The following is a 21,571-nucleotide window of genomic DNA, read 5'->3' as shown; positions in this document are numbered from 1 at the left end:
ACTTGATCCGAGAGTATGGATTAGGTAAAGTCGTTGACACCTGATCCAGGAGTATGGATTTGTTAAATTTGTTCATTTCTGATGCGGGGGTATGGATTAGGTAAAGATGTTAATTTTAGATCCGAGAGTTGGATCGTGTCATTGTGAGGATCGACGGGATGGGGGTAAGACTGCTTATATGAGGTTAAATTGTATATTGCGAGCTCTAAAATGTATATATGATACAACATTGTAGGATTGAAATCCCTATGTACTCACCATGTTTCCCAACCTGACCCACTCAGTTTATACATATCACAGGTATCAATGTGAATATACATTACACTAAGAGATTAAAGGAGATGTAAATCATTAGTGTAAATGAATGTAAGGTCTGTTTATGCTTATGTTTTCGTATTGACAATGACATCTCAATGTTTTAATATAAATAAAAAAAAATATTTCTTTGGAAATGCTTTGATAATATATTTATCATATTTTTTGGGACAAATTCCGCAATAATGTTCTTAAAATAAGCATAAATAAAATTTTTAAAATGACCGTAAATTTGAGGATGCCATAGATATACCAAAATGTAGACACATAGAAGACGTACCATGCAAGTAACATAATATCCAATGTACTGCTTTCTAATGTTCTTTCCCTGGGTTTACCATATATCTACTAATCATGCTAACAACGTAAGCGAAATCAGGGCATGTACAAATCATATCATACATCAAAGACCCAACCACATTAGAGTATGGTACACGTGCCATATACACCATATCGATCTTAGTAGTAGGACTTAAAGTAGATGATAGCTTGAAGTGAGCTGCAAAAGGTGTGTTGACAGGCTTTGCCTCATGCATATTGAAGCGTCGTAGGACTTTCACAATATAATTTTTCTGAGAAAGTGTCAAGATCCTAGATTTTATGTCACGTAAAATTTCCATACCTAAAATATTTTTGGCAGCTCCTAATTCATTCATTTCAAAACTTGCTTTCAAATGATCTTTTAGCTTCTAAATTTCCTTCATATCTTTTTTTGCGATCAACATGTCATCCACGTATAAGAGTAAGTAGATCATCAAACCATGATCACTGTTTTGTAATAAATGCAACTGTCGCATGTGCATCTTTTAAATTTAAGATTGATCATAAATGAATCAATTTTCTTATACCATTATCTAGGAAACTACTTAAGGACATCAAGAGATTTGTTCAGTTTACGCACATAATCCTCCTTGCAAGGAGCTACAAACTCTTCAGGTTGTTGCATAAAGATCTCTTCCTTAAGCTCACCATTTAGAAAAGTTGTAGTAACATCAATTTGCTCTAATTCATAATCATTAGAAACAACCAAACCCAACAATAAACGAATAGAAGTATTGTAACGTCCCAAAAGTTAAGACTAAAAATTCTGATTTTTAAATTAGTAAACCTATTATCCAAAATAGTAGCATAAAAACCATAGTGAATCAGAGTGTGTCAATAAACATCCAAGTACATCAGAGTTTTATAAAATACAGAACAATATGGTGTGTGCACTGCACTCATCCCGAGCTCTTCTCTTTCGAACAAAAGTACCTAAAACATAAACTATAAATCGTAGGCATAAAGCTTAGTGAGTACCCCAAAATACCACATGCAATACATATCAAACAAGTAATGGGCCTCGCCCGTCAACGGTCCCCGCTCAACAGCGGGCTTCACCTTCTTTGAAGCCAAAAGATCATAATTCTTGTTGAAGTCGTGGATTTCCTTCTTGAGCTATGTGATTTGAAGTTTGTATTTTGATTCACGGGCAACAAAATTAGTGTGGACGCGCTCTAGCTCACCAAGGCGTTGAATGCACCGAGAACCAGCCACCAGATAAAACATGGCTTGAGCTATAGCATATGATATGTTATGAGAAAAGGCAATATTAGCAATAGCATCCATATCAGCAACAACAACTGGAGGAAAAGCGTGACGGGCAAACTCTATAGTGTTGGCACAAATGGATAACCAAGATTCGTTGTAGATATTCCACTTTGGCACAAAAGGGCCCAATGGACCCAGAGAAACCTCCCATGGAGGAGTCTAATGATGCGAGACCGCCGAAAAACCACCCGAAGATGAAGGGTTGGGGGTAGGTTTTGAAACACTTTTCGCTTGAACGATGGGCTGCTTGAACGCCCCTTGATTCCCCTCGGAATGGTACACATCATCATCAGGGAGCACCACAACTCCCTCCGGATCGGAGGAGATTGAACCCACCTGATGGGCGAGACCCAGCCTCTGTCGAACGCGTCCACCAATGTTGGCAGTGCCAACATCGGAGGAAGCCTCTCTCATAACCAGGACTGCTTTCCGCTTAGCCATGACCCTCCGGGCGCTTAAGATTATCCCATTTTTGCTATCCTCTACCACTACAGTAGGTGAAGGTGGGACGACCACAATGATCGGTTGAGCATAAAAAGATTGCTCACCACTGGTCGTGGACGAGCCATCCAACGACCGCACCCCTATAGTAGGAGGAACGACTAGGCGATCGGCACGACGTGGAGCCGGGAGAACATCATGGAGATTGGCTTCGTGGTGCTCTGGTTTTCCCTGATCTCTTTTGCAACACAGAATCCATTGACACTGGGATCTCGGCACCTGACCAAACAATGGGAGACCGTCGCAGTTTGTTTAAAAGAAAAAAGGGAGGGGAGGAGAATGAGAAAAGAACAAGAGTAGAAACGCTTACCGTCGACAATGGTGTAGAAGACATGCATCTTCCCTCGAGAGCGCCAATTAGGACTTGTTCTGACACCAACAAGAAGGACCTCCGAATATTCATCAGGAACAACTTGGATTGTCCTCAGAAGGTCAGTGGTCGCCTAGTTATGTGGAAACAACTTAGGAGTCACGTCAGAAAAGTTGTTCTCCCGGTAATTCCCCCCACAAACTCACTCCTGGTTAACCCACAACCATTTGCCCTGCTAATTCTTCGGAGTTTTGCCATCAGGAACCAAGACATGGCCAACATGACGAGCAGAGAAGGTGAACATGTCACCGGTGGCACTGAATCAGAAGAAGAACTTGAAGACAAAGAAGTTGGGAAGGATACCATTGGCCTGACAGATCATCTCAAACGTCACCATCTTGTTGATGGCGTTCGGAGTAAGCATTTGAATGCTACAACCGTTCTTATGGAGCAACTCTTTCTAGAAATCAGATAGGGAATGTAAAGCCCGACGTCGAAGGTCTTTAGATAAACACCGATCTTCCAAGGAGGAGGCGATAAGATCATAGAGTCAACAACTGGAAACTCCACTCCATCTGCCAAAGTGAAGCCATAAGTGTCTCGTAGAAGTTCGAACTTTGCGGCAGAGGGAACAATATCAGATTGATTCGCCATGAAGATGAAGAGGGAAAGAATAAGAGAAAGTCAAAGAGGGGAGAACGAAAGAGTAAAATGGAAAGTGTAAGCAAAAAAGGAAAAGATCCTCCCTTATAAGGAGATAAAGAACGCAGGATATTCAAAATCCCTGACGAATGATGTAATCGACTGGCATAATGGGCAGTCACATCGCCGAAAAAATCGAAGCGTCGCTCGAACCCTAGCTTGACGCGTGTACAGGTAATTAAGTCCAGGACATCATAGTTAGCCTAGTAAACGCTATAACTAATGGATTGGGGGACATGATAAAGTTCCCCTAGCACGGGCTAGAAGCGGTGCTTAGCCGCACCAAAGGTGCCTCAAGGCAAGCCGCTAGGCCAAGCTATTCCTAGCGTAGCCACCTCGACGAAGTCTCGTGCTCGCGTCCCTCCAAAGCCAGATGCTCGTGTGGAAGGCCCAACCCTCAGCGGGCTCCTTCCACTCCACGATAAATCCACGACTCCAAGCGACAAGGAGTATGCTCAAAGCATTACTACCTAAACCAATCGTTAGCTCTTGCACAATAAGGAATACGATAAACCAATCAAGGCGTTGGATCCTGTCGGATTTGACGACCTTGTACCACATACAGACTCGCAGGAGGTCTCAGTATAAAATGCCGCCTCCGCCACCTCAAAACCGTAAGTTGTTCTCTATAAGCTTAAACCATACACTCTCTGTTCAATCATTGACTTGATCGTCAAAGCATTTTCCCGGGAGCCCTTCCCAGAAAACGGCTACGCTTTCTCCCTGTTGTGACCTCGCAAGTCTTCCCAGAGCAGTCAGAACCACTTTATAGTGAGTAGAGCTACCACTTTAATGAATAGGAGGACTAGGTCGCATCAATCAATGTAAACAATAAATATTTAGCTTGAACCTCTTGATTTAATAACCATACTATAGATAAATATACATGTTAAATTAATTGTATTGAACTTATTAGTATACCTTTCAAAGTTTATAATATTAATTTGAAATATCATTCAAAGAATATTATAGTAATTGTTATACATAACTAACATTATTTTATTCAAAAAATATTTTTATGATATTTAATTTTTACGTAACACTACATTAAAAATGGGCACTTTCAGCCGAATTCGCGAATTGAACGAAAGGAAAAAACCGCTACAGAAAGAGAAACAACCACCACTTCCTTCTTCACAAATCTCACTCTCTTTCACATCTCTTTTTAGGGTTTCGATTTGATCGATTTCTCCACAACAAAATTTTACACCAAATGGAGCATCAACAACAGTTGGAGCATAATCGTTGATTGGATAGTGCGAAACGGAAAAAGAAGGCTTAAAAATGGCGGAAGACGGATCGGACAGGGGGAGTACAAGTAAGGGAAACGGAGGGTTAAGTTCCATGGATTCAATGGAATCTCATCGATGGGTGTTTCAAGACGAAGAGAATTCAGAGATCGATTACGAGGACAATGGTGATGATGACGGGGATGATTTTACGTTGCAAAATGACATGGATTCGGAGGATGAAGATAGTTTATACCAGAAGTTGATTCGGACTGGGCCAAGGATTGATTCGTTTGGCGTCGAAGCCCTTGAGGTCCCTGGCGCTCATAGGAGTGAATACGAGGTACGCTGTCTCGATCTTCTGTCAGTAGCTCCATTGATTTTAGCCGTTCTAACTGACCCAAATTAGTACATTCTAACTCCACGATGGATATAAATTCTTCTCATTTCGAGAAGAAATTGGTAAACTGTCTTAACTAGATGTTAAATGTTAGAAATCGCAACCTTTGGTACTAAGAATATACATAACTTCAAGTTGCACTTCACTGTTCAAGCTATCATCCTCCTACTAAACGTTTTTTAAGCTCTGAACGGGGCTTCTAAAGGGATTGAACATCTAGAATAACCTAGGGAAACAATATTCTAGTATGGATTTAGCTTTAGCAGTTATTTGAAATTACTCTATGTGGTTGCGATTATTCTTTCCATTTTATCTTGGATTACGACAAACACTCTGAGATAAGGAATTATTTGAGTCTGAATTCGCTCCACTTCCTTTTGTAGTATTAATTTAGCTCTAGCAATTTTTGGAAACTTCCATATGTGGTTGCGATTATTCTCTCCATGTTTTTCTTTAGATTATGACAAACACTTTGAGATAAGGATTTAGCTGAGTCTGAATTTGCAGCACTACCTTTTGTAGAGATGTGATGTGAAAGTATAAGATGGACAGAAAGCAATGTTGCTGGCAGAAAACAAGGAAGTTACTGATCATATCTCATGAGATGAACAGAAAAGAAAGCTGGGTTGTTGGACAGCAAACACAGAAGTTACTTATAAGATATTATAAGCAAAATAATTAGTGAAGTACCCACAACTATAATCTGTAAAGGAAAAAGAATCCATCACAAATTCATGATTAAGAGGAAAGGGGACATCTACACCACCAAGATGAAACATCTTTAGAGTAGGATGAAGATTTCTTTATGCAAGGGTTCTGGGTGGTCCCATGGCTAAGTCACAATGTCCAAATGAGGCCTCTTATGGATTCTCATGTTCTTAGTGCTAGGCCACTTATGCAGGGATAGGACTTGAAAACCTCTAGACAAAAATAAAGCAAAATCTGGAACTACAGGAATGGAAATGAACACTAAAAGCTCAACCAATAAACTGAGAGCACACACAATACAACTCTTTTGCTGACAGAGTGATTTTGGCACCCTTATGTATCTTTGTGGCAACAATTAGCTGAGAATTGAGACAAATCACATTGCATAACTCAGTTAGTTCACCAAAAACAAAAATGTTAGACACTTAAGGATGTGTGTTGAATGTGTATAGCCATCTATTGTTGTAGGGTGGATTCTTTGTGGTAAATAGAATCATCCAAAAGCTTTCATGTGATCACAACCATTGCTTGGCTCAGTTTCTTTTGTTATTATTGGGTGCTTGGCCTTTGTATACTCCCACATCATCCTCCCCCTCTAAATAGTGATTTGACATCAAGTCCTCAAAGTAGTCATCCTCTAGGTAAGACATGAGATCTCCAATACTGAAGGTGATAGAAACAAAGAACTCTGAAGGTCTACTATGTGAGGTGAGCATTGTCACAAAAGCATTGTTACATTGTAGAAGGACCCTCCACCTTTGGCATCATCTTGTTCTTTCTATGGGACAAAATCCTCTCCATTGAGTGAATTCATATTCGATCATGTGGTGTAGATATAGACTACTTCCGGTTCTTGTTTGCCTTGGCCTTATACGTCTCATTTGGCTTCCCAATTCTTGCTTTGACTTGCTCATGGAGCTTTTGATTTCCTTTGCCTTAGTCTTTGTTTCAATGCCAGTTTTATGCTTAACACAAAAAGAGCCAAATCAACGGGAGTGAGAGAATTAACACCATAATAGATTTCAAATGGAGTTTTTCTAGTTGAATAATCGGGAGTCTTGATGAATGCAAACTCAACATTTCCTAATATCTTCCTATCTTCCACTATGTCTTCCAAAAGTAGCTCTTATGAGTTCTGAATCCCCGTATGATTCATATGAAGGTGTATGGAATCCATGAATGTGTACCATATCCCTGAAGAATAAAGTTTTCCATTTCTAATTTGATTGTATCATGTGTTCATACAACATGTGATTATTTGTAAAGCTTGAAGTGTACTTTTGCAGGATGCTAGTCTTGGAAAGAGTATTTTCCTGGTTTTTCAGACACTTGGTGTTGTTTTTGGGGATGTTGGAACAAGTCCACTCTATACCTTTAGTGTGATGTTCAGCAGGGCTCCAATAGAAACAAATGCAGATATCATTGGGGCTCTATCTCTTGTTTTATATACATTGATTTTGATCCCACTCATCAAGTACATTCTCATTGTTCTTCTGGCAAACGATGATGGTGAAGGTAACTGTTGTTAAGATATCTGATATTCCATATTTTAATACTACAAGTTCCTTGTAATATATCTATAAATAATGTTGATTGCCATTTTATTTGTATATGACTACATGTTGCAGGTGGGACATTTGCTTTATATTCACTTATATGTAGGCATGCTAAGATCAGTCTTCTACCAAATCAGCTTACTTCTGATACACGTATATCAAGCTTCAGATTGAAGGTGCCATCTGCAGAACTTGAAAGATCATTGAAAATAAAAGAGCATCTTGAGAATTCATTGACAATGAAAAAGCTTGTTTTAGTGTTGGTCCTTGCTGGCACCTCCATGGTCATTGCTGATGGGGTTGTTACACCTGCAATGTCAGGTACTTTTTTCTTTGCTCTCCATTAAAAAGTTTGATTTAAAAAACCTTGAATAACATCAAGATCAATTCTTTTTATTGTTGAAATTGAAAAGTTTGATTTAAATGGAAGTAAGTTGCTGTTTCTTGCATTTGGTCCTTTTCCTAATGCTAGCACTCACTTATAAGTTATAATTTCTTTGATGCAGTAATATCTGCTGTTCGTGGTTTAAAAGTTGCATTTCCTGCAGTTGAGCAAGGTGACATGATCCTACATGTAATTTTGTGCTAGTGTCCTTATTGCTGATTTCTTTTTTTAAATAGAAAGTCACTTTATTCTTTTAAAAAAATTTCTTTATTTATTTATTTATTTGTTGCAGATCATGTGGTGATGATTTCGGTTGCGTATCTTATTATCTTATTCAGTGTACAAAAATATGGAACAAGTAAAGTTGGGCTTGTTATTGGGCCTGCTTTATTTATATGGTTCTGCTCTCTTGGTGGCATTGGTATCTACAATCTTGTGAAACATGATAGCAGTGTTGTCAAGGCATTTAATCCCATTCACATCTATTATTATTTCAAAAGGAACCCAACTAAAGCTTGGTACTCTTTGGGTGGATGCCTTCTTTGTGCAACTGGTAAATCTTTATCTTCATTTCCAAACTTTTAAGTAGTAAAAGTACATTGTTTTTTAATAATATTCTAAATGGTTTTTTCTTTCTATTGTATATATAGGTTCAGAAGCGATGTTTGCAGATCTTTGTTATTTTCCAGTGAGAACAATACAAATTACTTTTGTATTTCTTGTACTTCCGTGCCTTATGTTGGGCTACATGGGTCAAGCTGCATATCTGATGGATAATTATGGGGACCCACAACAGGCTTTCTTTTCTTCAATTCCTGGTGAGATTTTACATTTTGGAAGGAACAATTTCTTTAAAAGATTCCATCCAAACCAAATGTCTAATTCTGCTATATGGTGTGTGTGTGTGTGTGCAGATGGAGGTTTTTGGTGGGTGTTTCTGATTGCTAATTTTGCTGCATTGATTGCAAGTAGAACAATGACAACAGCAACTTTCTCTTGTATCAAACAATCATCAGCCATTGGTTGCTTTCCCAGGCTTAAAATCGTTCATACTTCTCGCAAGTTTATGGGTCAGATTTATATCCCTGTCATCAACTGGTTTCTCATGGCCTCTGCTGTACTTCTTGTTTGCTGTATTGCAAGCACCAATGAGATCGGGAATGCATACGGTACCACTACTACTTCTTTTAAAAAAAAGACATAAATGCCCTTCAACTTCAACTCCTAAACCACTTAATTAATTAATCATATTACTGTTAGGTATTGCTGAGATTGGAGTGATGATGATGACTACCTTCTTAGTAACCTTAGTAATGCTCCTGATATGGCAAATCAACATAATCACTGTCATCATATTCTCCTTCTTCTTCCTCGGAATGGAATTGCTATTCCTTTCCTCTGTCCTGAGTGGAATCGGGGACGGAAGCTGGATCATTCTGCTGTTCTCGATAGTCGTGTTCCTCATCATGTGCATCTGGAACTACGGGAGCAAGCTGAAATACGAAACAGAGGTGAAGAAAAAAATGTCAATGGATGTGTTACGCCAGCTGGGATGCAACCTTGGAACTGTCAGGACACCTGGCATTGGGCTGCTTTATAACGAACTTGTGAAGGGCGTTCCTGCCATTTTCGGACATTTTTTAACCACCCTTCCAGCTGTCCATTCCATGATTATTTTTGTGTGTATAAAATATGTTCCTGTTCCTGTTGTCCCTCAGAATGAACGCTTTCTCTTTCGAAGAGTTTGCTCTAAAGGCTACCATATCTTTCGCTGTATTGCCAGGTAGACTTTTCAAAATATTAAAAAAAAAACTTACAATATTTTTCAAAGTAGGATGCTATAATTGGGTAAAATTTGACAGGTATGGATACAAAGACGTAAGAAAAGAAAACCACCAAATATTCGAGCAACTTTTAATCGAAAGTTTAGAAAAGTTCATAAGGCGCGAAGCACAAGAAAGACAGTTAGAAAGCGATGGGGACGATGACGATTCTGATTTTGAAAATGACCCGTCGAGGGTACTTGTGGGCCCCAACGGTAGTGTGTATTTCGGTGTCCCGGAGGGCGGAAACGTAATTAACCAGTACCACCTCCCCCAACAACCACCACCGATGGAAGCAACAACTTCGGAGGCAAGTGGGCACACGGATCCGGAACTAAGTTTAGAGAATGAGTTGGCGTTTTTGCATAAGGCCAAGGAGTCGGGGGTGGTTTACCTTATGGGACATGGGGACATAAGGGCAAAAAAGGAATCTTGGTTTATTAAGAAGTTGGTTATTAATTATTTTTACGCGTTTATGAGGAAGAATTGCAGGAGGGGTATTGCGACTTTGAGTGTGCCGCATACGCACTTGATTCAGGTCGCCATGACTTATATGGTTTGACTTGTTGACTTTGGGTATTTTCGTCAGAAAATAAGTTGCTTCACTTGTTATTATTATTATTTATTATTATTATTATTAGTGTTTGTTTGGCACGCTTGTTTGTGCCGATTTTGATCTTTTGGGGAGTTGTAGTTATTTTTATTATTGATGGGCATATACACATGAATCATGAATGATGAATATAGTGTCCGAATTAATTATGGATTTTTTTTATACATTTTGCTTATTACTACTCTACTCAAGTTATACGTATTTGCTTCTAATTTTTAAAGCATAAGGGCATAATAGGAATAATTGGTTTTTGTTTGTTGGATTCCTTTGAAATGAATTGCAGTCTTATGTTGTACACGTCTAGTCTCACCCCTTTACACAGAAAGACCCACGACTTGGTTTATCACCAAAATATGATATGGAGCATTTATTCCTCTATAAACACTTCCCCTCAAAGCCATATGAATCCTAGTTCTGACCATCATCAAATTTTGAGATGTAATTCACTTAATACTACTATCATCATCATCATCATCAATTGTAATTAAGGATGTATTAGTAAGTCATTTCACTTTTCGTTTACCATTTTAAGACTCAACATATTCAATAAATGTTTAAATACTTTATATGGCCCACAACACTATCTCAAAAAAAAAACCTAAAAACATGAGACATCTGTGTTTGAACATATTGCAATCCAACCGTCCAAAAACTAATAAAATCAACGGTGTTGAATAATAATAATACAGAATAATCTAGGTGAGGGTTTTGGCCATTTGGGTGCTTCAATGTCTTCTTGAACATAAGATGATAAAGAAGCTCCATTGATTTTCTTTTGTTGTGATTGTGATGTAAGTCTTAATATAGGTGAGAGTTTTGGCCTTTTGGGTGCTTCACTGTTTCCACACTTTTTTAATAAGAAAGGTGTGGGATTGGAGGGAGGCCATTTCCATGGTTGAGGGATAGGTGTTGGATTGGTGTATGATGCAGTGGTAAGAGAGAAAAATTGATGTGATGCTCATGTGGTGTGGGATAGGAGGGTGTGCTGATGGGAGTGGGAGAGGAAATGTGTGTTAGAAGTATGCTCACGGTCACAAGTTGGTGATATTTATATAAATAACATGGTTTTTTGGTTTACATCCGAGATAAGATTTAGGTCCCGTTTGAAAGTTTCTGTCTCGAAAAGTGCTGTCTGGGAAAGTTTTCTGACTGGGAAAGAAACCATGCTGTTTGATTGTACATCTGATTGACTGTGTTGAATGATGAAAAAAAAGTAATAATTCAATAAAAAATAAATTTAAACAAAGTTATTTAAAAAAATTAATAATCCAATAAAGAAAGAAAGAGGCGGGTTTGGTTTATATTTCCAGCCCAATCAACCAAAAAGATATGATTTTGGGGCTTTCTGGGAACGACATATCTTACCGGGAAAGACTCTTTCTTTTGTACAAATCAAACAGTCTTTCCGGTCCATTCAGCCAGAAAGATTTGTTTGGACCTAGAAAGATGCGTATCAAACGGGGCCTTAAACATAAAATTACTAAAAAAAAATTATGGTAGTCAAGTTTCAACAATGGATGAAGATCTTACTTCTTGATACTCCCAATGTCCCCTACAATTTTTTATTTGATGTTTTAGATTTAAGGTTCTCTTCAGCTCTTCTATTTTAGTCTTGAAATTTTAATTTACTAATGAAATATAATATTTTTAAAAAATTTAGTAATAAAAATCTTATTCAATTATTAATATATTTTTGTTATTTTAATATATTTTTAAATATATTATTAAAAAAGACTAGGAATAGAGACTTTCTAGATGACTCATGGATAGTGTTAAAAAAGAGAAAAAATGGTGTTTAGAGCGTGTTTGGGATTTTTTTGAAAAAAGTCCTTATTGATCGGCTTTTCACGAAGCCTGTAATTTAAATTATTTTGGAGGAGTTTAGTAAGGAATAAGTAGACACAACACGAGAAGCAGACGATATCATCCATTCACTGAAGCTCGAATCAAAGGTCCTGCGATGGTGTTTAATATTTATGTTGATGCGTTTGGTGACTACGTTGACCAGATTCTATGGTCAAGATGTCAACTTTTTACTCTCGCAGAGATTCAATCGGCAACCAACAACTTCGACGAGACTTTAGTTATTGGTCGTGGAGGATTCGGCAAGGTGTATAAATCTTCCACCAATAACTTGTCAGAAGGTGAAGTTGCAATTAAACGATTGGATGCCACGTCCACCCAAGGAGCCCATGAGTTCGAAGCAGAAGTTGCAGTCCTTTCTAAGCTCAGCCATGGTAGCCTCGTATCCCTAATTGGTTACTGCAATGAAGAAAAAGAGATGATCCTGGTTTATGAGTTGATGCCGAATGGGACACTTGAAGATCATCTTCGCAAACCTGATTGTTGTTTATCCTGGTTACAACGACTTGAGATATGCATAGAAGCAGCTAAGGGTTTAGACTACCTTCACTGGGTTACATCAACTGGAGTCATACACAGGGATGTGAAGTCATCCAATATTTTATTGTATTAGATGCAAACTTTAATGCTAAGATTTCCGACTTTGGATTGGCTAAAACTTGTTCAATAGATCGAACTCACGTGAGCACCGCTGCGAAAGGGACATTTGGGTATATGGAAAATTGACGAGAGAATCTGATGTTTACGCGTTTGGGGTTGTGCTGTTTCAAGTTTTGTCAGGGAGAAAAGCGGTGGACAGAAGCCTTGATGATGAAGAGCAATGGAGTTTAGCAGGTTGGGCTCAAGAGCAAATCAAACAGGGAAAGGGAAAGGGAAAACTCGATCGTATTATTGATCCGAGACTGATGGGGCAAATCTCCAAAAAGTGCTTGAAGGAGTTTGCAAGCTTAGCAGGCCATTGTTTGCACACGCAACCGAAAAACCACCCTACCATGACGGAGGTTGTCATGAAGCTCAAGTCTATTCTTTCACAAGAATTAAAAAGCAAAAGGGACAATTCTGTTATTGATGAAGAGGGAATCATTAAGAAGCTAAGATCTATTTTCAAAGGTACAATCTGCTTTGATTCAACTTGATGCTGCAATAGGAAGAATACAAATCAAAATACCTCAAAGTCAATCTCCTTTGGTCCTGGAAGATTTTGGCAGGGTATCCGCCTATACTCACCCCTAGATTCACAAGGTTGACATGAATAATGTCTTTCTTCACGGTCATTTACAAGAAATTGTCTTTGTGCATCAGCCACCCAGGGCCGGTCCAAATGGTGGGCAACCTGGGTGACCGCCCAGGGCCCACGTCTCTGTAAAAATCTTTTTTTAATTAATTTTCTTTCGTGGCTAATCATATAAGAAAACATGTCATCTCGTAATTCATTACCATTAAATAAATTTGATCGAGAACTAAGCGACAAGAAATTGTCAGAAAAATCCTAATATTTTTAAAAAAGTTTCATTTTATTCCCAATTTTTTTTTAACATAAAAGTCCCAATTATTTCATTTTGACTCAAATTCACATTTTTTTTTCTTTTAACAGGAAATGACATATTATCGTGTAAAATCAAATAATCGAGACTTTTCTGTTCATATTTTTTTTTGGACTAAAGTAAAACTTTTTTGAAAATATTAGAACTTTTCTGACAAATTTCCACTAAGTGACTATCCAAATAGCCAATAAAAAAGTTGATACTTCTTTTAAAACAATTAACATATTGCATAAAAGATGGAGTACTCGCCACTACTCTATAGAAATTGAGACGACTTAACCTTGGTCTGCAAGAATATCAAGGAATTATCACAAAAAAAACTTTTAAAATTCAACAATTTGAATTCCATCTAGTAGCCATGTCTTAGTGTCTCCATCCTACATTTTTGGATGGGTTCCAAACTTATAAAAGAAGTCCAAGACTTTGGTTTTAAAGTACTCCACCAAAATACATTGAAGTGTTTGTTTTTTCTTTTTTTATCTTATTTTAAAATGTAGAAATTGTTTGTTAACACTTTGAAAGATGATGTTTGTTTTTTGAGAGGCTTAAAAGATTAGTCTATGTGATTGTAATAATTTATCGTATAATAGATATTTCTCTCTTCTCTCCAAGGCTGTGATTTTTTCTGATTTTAAAGTTTCCTCATGTTTTGTGTTCTTATGATTTTTCTGTTATTGTAATTGAAAGGGTTGTTAGGGATCTTTATGACCATTTTCCCAACAATGACTACTTCTCTACTCATACTTAACCTACACTCCTTCCTAATCCTTTTGAATTACAAATTCCAAAACCAAAAAGGCAAGGCTCATTCTTCCCATTTAAACATTGCATTTTTGGCCAATTCTCATGTAGACGTTTCAACACAAATGCATACTACCAACATGATTCTAATTGTATTTGCACAAGGTGAGACATTTTGTGAAGCACATAAATCCCTTCTTCATCTTTCATCGTCGAAAATAACCCTAAAAAGTTCATATGATAACAAATGTAGCTTCACATAGTGTTTTATATGACATCTTTTGGAACATGATGATCCAAAGGTCCAAACAAATGTAGCCTCACATAGTGTATTGTATGACATACCGTGTTTGAACATGATAATCATAAGAACAAAAAAAATCTACGTGAGGGTTTTTGGTTTTGGTGCTTCGATGTCATGTTGAACCACATAAGGTGAAGCTCCAATAATTTTGTTTTGTTGTGATTGTGATTGTGAAGTAAATCTTAACCTAAGAAGCAATGAATTAGTCATGACACCGATTGAGCTCAAACCCATGAGGGCCCCAGCAATTGAGGGAGTAAGCATCACCCCTGTCAATGGCAACAAAGTTCCCGCAGCAATTGGAATCCCAACCTAAATAAAAAGTTCATAATCATCATATTAGGGCCAAATACTACTTTTCACATTTTATCTTTTGCAGTGATTAAAATAAACCATTATACTTTTTTAACGAGTAATTTACGTTTCTGGTCCCTGAGATAGCTGGTTTTTGCAATTTTGCTCCCAAATATATAGTCATTTTACTTTGAACATGAACCAAAACGTTACAAAAACCTCAAATAAGGACCAATATTGCAAAAGGAAACTTTTTGGGTCCAAAGTAGAAAAATCAGCTATAGCCAAAGACCAAAAAAGTAAACTACTCTTTTCTTACAGTCAAAATATAATTCCGGGTATTTAGTTTGAATATCAAGGAAAAAAGAAAAAAGGAGGGAGAGATTTGCAATGAATAAACTATATAACTTACAATATTGTACCCAAAAGCCCACCAAAGATTTTGCTTCACAGTCTTCATCGTTTGTCTACTAAGCTCCAATGCATCAATCAACTGCAAAATTAAGGGGCATTTACGTCATTTGCCATGCTATGCTATTTTTTACCAACAAAAGTGAAAAAAAACCTTTACCTGTGATATTTTGTTACCCATGAGCACAATCGAGGCGACCTCACTAGCAGCCCCGACACCACCACCTATGGCAACTCCGACATGTGATTCCGCCAACGCGGCGGCATCATTGATTCCGTCCCCAACCATGGAAACAACATTCCGATTGTCCTTCTGGAGCCGGCTTATAAACTTACTTTTCTCATCCGGTTTAACTCCATACAACACCTATTCATGAAATAATATTATCATGATTTTTTTTTAAATTGATTAAAAATTGTTGTGTTATTATTATTGTTGTATTATTACCTGTTGTTTAGGGATTCCGACTACTGATGCGACATATTGAGCTGAACTTTTTTTATCACCAGAAAGTAAGTATACATTGATGCCTTGACTGGTCAAAGATTGAATAACATGTGCAGCATCTTCTCTGATTTGATCTTCAACATAAATAAGACCTGCAAGAACACCATCTATTCCTACATACACCACTGATTGGTTTTTGAACTCTTCCGTTTCCACAAATGGGTTTTCATCAACTCCATGCCTGTCATATCACAAATAGCAACCTACTTTCATCATTTCTTCCTATTATTTACACCATAATATTTCCTTTTTTTTTTTTTTTCTTTTCTTATTATTATACCTTCTAACCCATTCCAATGTTCCAACAGAAACTATCTTCTTCCCAATTGAAGCTACTGCACCAGAACCAGGTTCCTCCATATAAGTTCCATCATCAGCCTGCATACCATTAACATATTTATTAAAAAAAAAAATAGTGATTTGATTTCAGTAAGGGCGAAAAAGTAATTTTTATAAGGTACCTTTACATTGGGACATTTAGCAACCTTAGCAGCTTCCCGAATAGCTTTTCCAATTGGATGTATTGTATTAGATTCAACAGCAGCAGCTAACTTCAGAACTTCGTTTTCAGACCATGTTTCTGTTGAACTTAGCCTGCATTATAGTTGTTTATATTGAACTTAACTATAAAATTATAATTTAGACACAGAAGCTAAAAGATTAGAACTTAACTGTAATTCGGAATATTCTTGGGGTGTTTTTGTAAGTATTTTTGTGACAACGGGTTTACCGATTGTTAATGTCCCTGTTTTGTCAAAAACAATTGTGTTGACTTGAGAGAATTTTTCTAAAATACTTCCACCACGTAAAAGTAATCCTCTTGTAGCACCAAGTGAAGTTCCCACCTACACAATATTTATAAATATCGAGGGCATTTGGGTCTTTTAACAAAAAGAAAGGAAATACATTGGACAAAAGGGTTTACCAGCACAGCTGTTGGTGTTGCTAAACCCAAAGCACATGGACAAGCAATAACCTGCATACAGTTACAAACAAGACAAGTTAAGTTGGAGTTGGACTTCCATTAGATGATTATTATAGAATTAAAACAAAGCAAATTTTTATTTTTAAATTAATAGAAGGATAATAATAAATACCAAAACACTACAAGAGAGCTGCAAAGCTAATGACATGGCACTTCCATGGTGAAGAGTGGCTGGTAAAATACGCGCACCAAAAGTGCTCCAGAACATAAATGTTGCAGCAGAGATTGCCATTACACCATAAGTAAAGTGTCCAGCAACCTATTAATAGAGATTGTTATTTATGAATATGATAAAAAGAAATGAAAATTACGATAATGACCTTGTCAGCAAGACGTTGAACAGGAGCTTCTCTACTCTGAGCTTCTTCCACCAATCTAACAATGTCACCCATGAATGTCTCACCTCCAGGCCTTTTTACTTCAACTGTTAGTGCTCCATTAAGGTTTATACTTCCTGCTGACACTTCAGCCTAAAAACACACATCAAATCAAAATCACTATTATTATTATTATATATTCTTTGAGGATGAAACCATCTATCATTACCCCTGGAAGCTTAGTTACAGGGAGTGGCTCCCCAGTGAAACTTGACTCGTCCACTGTGCTTCTGCCAGCTGTCACTATACCATCAGCAGGAACACGATCCTGAATAATAATAATAATAATAATAAACATAAGATTTTGTAAATGAATTAAAGTATTTTATATTAAAGAAATTAATAACTTTTTTTACTTACTCCAGGTAGCACAACAATTTTATCTCCAACAGAAAGACTGTCACAAGGAACATCGACTGTTGAGGTTGACTTTTCAACATCATCACCATCCACTAAAAGACGAGCTTTTGGTGGAAGAACACTAAGAAGCCCTGTCATATCACTAGTTGCCTTAATCTTAGCTCTTTGTTCAAGATTCCTTCCCAATAAAACAAATGCTATCAACATAATCGGTTCTTCAAAAAACACTTTCCAACCCTATACAAAAAAAAATAAAAATAAATCAAGATTCATGCTTTCAAGAAAGGTCAAGACTTGAGATTTTTTTCAACAGATGATAGTGATTACCAGTTTGGGTATTAAAGCTGCGAATGTGCTAACGGTAAATGACGAGATTGCCCCTAGACCGACTAATGTGTTCATGTTTGGAGTGCCCCTCATGAGACTTTTCATACCATCAATTATAAGCTGGCGTCCTGGAACTAGTAATGTGAATAAAGATAATGATAAGTGGAAACCAGTGGAATGCATTGCATGGATCCACCAAGCTTTGGCTCCAATGAAATGGGAGACATGTCCAAACAGACATACAGCACATAAAGCCCAAGATACTGCAAGTCCTCTACCTGTAAAAAGAAAAATATTTAATCTAAATATTTCCTAAATGATTAAAAATTATAATGAGGGTGCTATCTAAGAACATACCACTTTCTTTTAATTGCTTCCGCTTTTCTTCCACCTTTTTTTGAAATACTTGGAAGGCGCTCTCTTTCTTGGAATCTGCAAATAGTAGGAAAAAAAGGATAGTTAAAGAACCATTGCATGTCATCAATTGATAACAAGGGTAAAATCGTCATTATCACATATTACAAAAGACTTTTAGCTTTGGTTGAGACCAAAAAGGTATACAATTGTCTGCTTGATGGAAGTAAAACGCAACGTAATTGTCAAAGAAACGAATCACAAACATGTAATGCAGAAATGATGCTAATTAGGATTTAACTTTAAAGGATTAGAAGCTAATATCATGAGGGTATGAAACAGAAGGAGGGAGAATGAGAATTCCTTAGATTTTGGGCAGAGCACTCCTGTAATTTTGGAGCAAACATTTCAATTCAATGCTCTAACAATTTACCAAACAAGAATATAACAAAACCAGTGCTAAGATAAGATACGATCCATTATATATGAGAACATCAAAATTTTGTAGCACCACAAGGAGACAAATGGTAATTGGTATATCTTATTTCAAGCTAGAAAAAGTGATACAATTCGATGACCATAAAACAATGATCATCATGTGGTACAAATGTGTAATAACACTTTTGAAGAAGTGAGATTTTCTAGTTTCTACTACTTAAAATGAAAAAAAAAAAAATGAGGAAGTCTGACTAAGTAAACCATCCAAAATGTAAGGGTGCTCCCGCAGTAGATTTTCCTCCTTGCAAACAAGACTCGCCTATGGACAGAAAAACTAAATTAAAATTGACTCAGAAATTGAACTACCTTTTCAAAGATAGATTTTTGAAATTTTCTTATGAAGGAAACTTATTGAAAATATTAAAAAGTCTAGGTGACAAGGACATACCACGCAGGAAAATAGTTGCTCTTACAAGAATCCTTTGCATTATTAAGATGGCACTCCTTCAGTTTCAGCCTCACCTGCCAGTTACCCACCATTTGTCAAAAACTTCAACTATATAATTAAATTGTCAATTGGGGTTAAAATGTTTGAATGTAATGGTTCTAGCTATGAAAAAAATCCATTTTTTTCCATTGAAACTAATGTGATCACTCTAACGACAATGCAAAGATTCTTGTAAGACAACCAAGCCCAAATGGATCCCTGTAGCCTTAAACTTGACCAAAAACAAAAAAGGGGAAAACAAAAAAACAAGCAAAAGAGAAACAAGGGGAAAAGAAGGCAAGAAAGGTATAAAGCATCATTGTAAGCATAAAATTCTGCATATACTTTTGAACGAATTCCTAATTCCCAATTCCTGAAGGGATACAAAATATGTAATACCACAATGAATTTAAAAGTTACAGTGAAGAAGATACTGACCTCTAAGGTTAGACTTAAATCCACAAGTTGTCAAATGTTTTGCAAGTTCTTCTCCCAAGACTTTTTGCCAGTTTGGTGAATCCTTGGCTTCAGATACAGGCCATACAATTGCTGTCTCTGTTGTAAGATTCACACTTGCAGAAGATACCAATGGCTGTGAAAATATGAAGTATTTTTAAGCACACAAATAAAAAATCATAAGCATGAAAGGCATGTAGAACAGTAAAAATGCTTACTTGACTCTCCAAAATTCTTTTTACACTTGCAGCACACCCTCCACAGGTCATACCCTGACAGAGAAGATGCATTATCAATTATCATGATCAATAACAACAGTAAGCAAAATGAATGCTAAAGGGATAATAAATGCTTACAAAAACATCTAGAATGATCACATCAGACGAAACACCAGAAGCATCAGTAACGATCGGATTCACTTTAGCCTCCCCACCATCACCACCTCCGCCGCCGCCTCCTCCTCCTTCACTATGCGCACCTCCTCCAATTCCCCCACCGCCGGAAAGTGAAGCGAAAGAACCAGCAGAGGCAGAGCTCGAAACACACTCCACACGATACCTCAACAAAGGCACTCCACCGCCAACATTCCTCAAGCCAAACAACGGGTATGCAGAAGCAAACTTACTCGATGATCTCCGGAACTCAGCTTTGGTGGCAATTGTAGTCCGTCGAATATGGAAAAGTGCGAGCTGACTTCTGAGCGTTTGAGCACCGGTAACAGAGTGATTTAGGGTTTTGGATAAACCGAATACAGCGGTGGCTGTAGTCGCTGACAATGTTGACTCCATTGGTTCGATGTTGGTTGGATTGAGGGAAGAATCAAAGAGAAACGAGCATCTCTTGTACACACCTACCACAGGGTCTTTGAAAACCCTAGCAATTTAGTAATTACTGCAACGTTATCTGCTGCAACTAATTTATTCAAATTGATAAGAACCTTGAATTCAGAGCAATCTCAAACAGGCTGGATGCAATATATATAGTAGTAGACTAGTAATGGTAATTGTACAAGTTTGATCCATGTTTTACACGTGTCCTTTTTAAATTCTGTATATCACAACCTACCTACCACGCTCATTGGATCCAAACATAAGCGAAGCAGTTAAGCAAGACTTCCCATTGATTAAACGGTTTGTTGTTGATGGTTAGGTTTCCGTTTGAAAGACATCACAAAAATTAAATATGAAAATTATATTTTATTTATAGGAAATTAAAAACTATAGATATTAAAACACGTTCTAATAAATATATTACTATCAAATAAACTAGGTGTGAGACCCATGTATTACATGGGTTAATTTAAAAGAAAAAATAAATACAAAATTCTAAACATTTGAGAAGTATGGATTTATAAAAAAAATGAGAAAATATTGAATTATAAAAATTAAAATGTTTTTTTTTTCTCTTGTAAATTTAAACAAATAATTTAGATAAATAAATAAAGAAAATTAATGAATCTTTAATTTAATAATTTTGAAACTAAAAGGAAAGTTCATCAATGAAATTGATATGTATTTATTATTGCATTTAAATATTATTTAGAATTTAATAAAATAAAAACTCATAAAATGACATGTGAAATAAAAATTAATTTAAAATAACCATAAAATTACATGTGGCAAAATAAATGACAATGTGACATGTGGCAAAAAGATCTTTATTTGTTAGGGAGGATAGGTATTAAAAGAAAAACACTACCAATCCTATCTTTACTATCAAATATAGTATTGGTCATAAGATTTCATTGCTAGCCGATTTTTTTTTTCTAACTTGTTAAGATTTTTATATTTTATGTTATAGGTAATCGATTGTAAACTATTTTCTTTTTAAATATTATTTTTTCACTTACACAATAAATTCTACTCATTAATTATTAAAATATATTTTTTTATACTTTTACTATTTATCAACAAACCAATTAAACTTATGATGACTTCAAGTACTATAATAAAATTGATCTTTACAAAACAATAAAAATGGCAACTTACTT

The 21,571-nt window shown here is 36.6% G+C and overlaps 3 protein-coding genes across 3 annotated transcripts; 2 read left to right on the top strand and 1 right to left on the bottom strand.

Moving 5' to 3' along the window:
• The first annotated feature begins 4,485 nt into the window (after nt 1-4,485).
• Nucleotides 4,486-10,281, top strand: LOC111899025 (potassium transporter 7). Its single transcript, XM_023894906.3, has 9 exons — nt 4,486-4,990; nt 7,042-7,270; nt 7,384-7,632; nt 7,818-7,868; nt 7,989-8,249; nt 8,347-8,514; nt 8,611-8,865; nt 8,957-9,479; nt 9,559-10,281. The coding sequence occupies exons 1-9, from the start codon at nt 4,703-4,705 to the stop codon at nt 10,079-10,081; spliced, it is 2,547 nt and encodes an 848-aa protein (XP_023750674.1). The 5' UTR covers nt 4,486-4,702; the 3' UTR covers nt 10,082-10,281.
• Nucleotides 10,282-11,949: 1,668 nt separating this feature from the next.
• On the top strand, nt 11,950-13,952 carry LOC111899059 (receptor-like protein kinase FERONIA). Its single transcript, XM_042898273.2, is given in 3 exon segments — nt 11,950-12,602; nt 12,605-12,707; nt 12,710-13,952. Coding segments are annotated over 3 exon segments (1,035 nt in total). The 5' UTR covers nt 11,950-12,092; the 3' UTR covers nt 13,132-13,952.
• Nucleotides 13,953-14,499: 547 nt separating this feature from the next.
• Nucleotides 14,500-20,575, bottom strand: LOC111899026 (copper-transporting ATPase PAA1, chloroplastic). Its single transcript, XM_023894907.3, has 17 exons — nt 19,938-20,575; nt 19,800-19,853; nt 19,564-19,717; nt 18,204-18,278; nt 17,847-18,124; nt 17,520-17,756; nt 17,329-17,427; nt 17,103-17,252; nt 16,895-17,041; nt 16,723-16,773; nt 16,470-16,642; nt 16,259-16,391; nt 16,078-16,175; nt 15,738-15,978; nt 15,450-15,656; nt 15,291-15,371; nt 14,500-14,896 (listed from the first exon to the last, which is right to left on the bottom strand). Exons 1-17 carry the CDS (start codon nt 20,367-20,369, stop codon nt 14,663-14,665), a joined length of 2,844 nt encoding a protein of 947 aa, XP_023750675.1. The 5' UTR covers nt 20,370-20,575; the 3' UTR covers nt 14,500-14,662.
• Between the last annotated feature and the right edge of the window lie 996 nt (nt 20,576-21,571).

The sequence above is a fragment of the Lactuca sativa genome, chromosome 9 (genome assembly GCF_002870075.4).
Source record: "Lactuca sativa cultivar Salinas chromosome 9, Lsat_Salinas_v11, whole genome shotgun sequence".
Taxonomy (NCBI): Eukaryota; Viridiplantae; Streptophyta; class Magnoliopsida; order Asterales; family Asteraceae; genus Lactuca; species Lactuca sativa.
The sequence above is the reverse complement of the archived record's forward strand: the minus strand, read 5'-3'. Positions and strand labels throughout refer to the sequence as shown.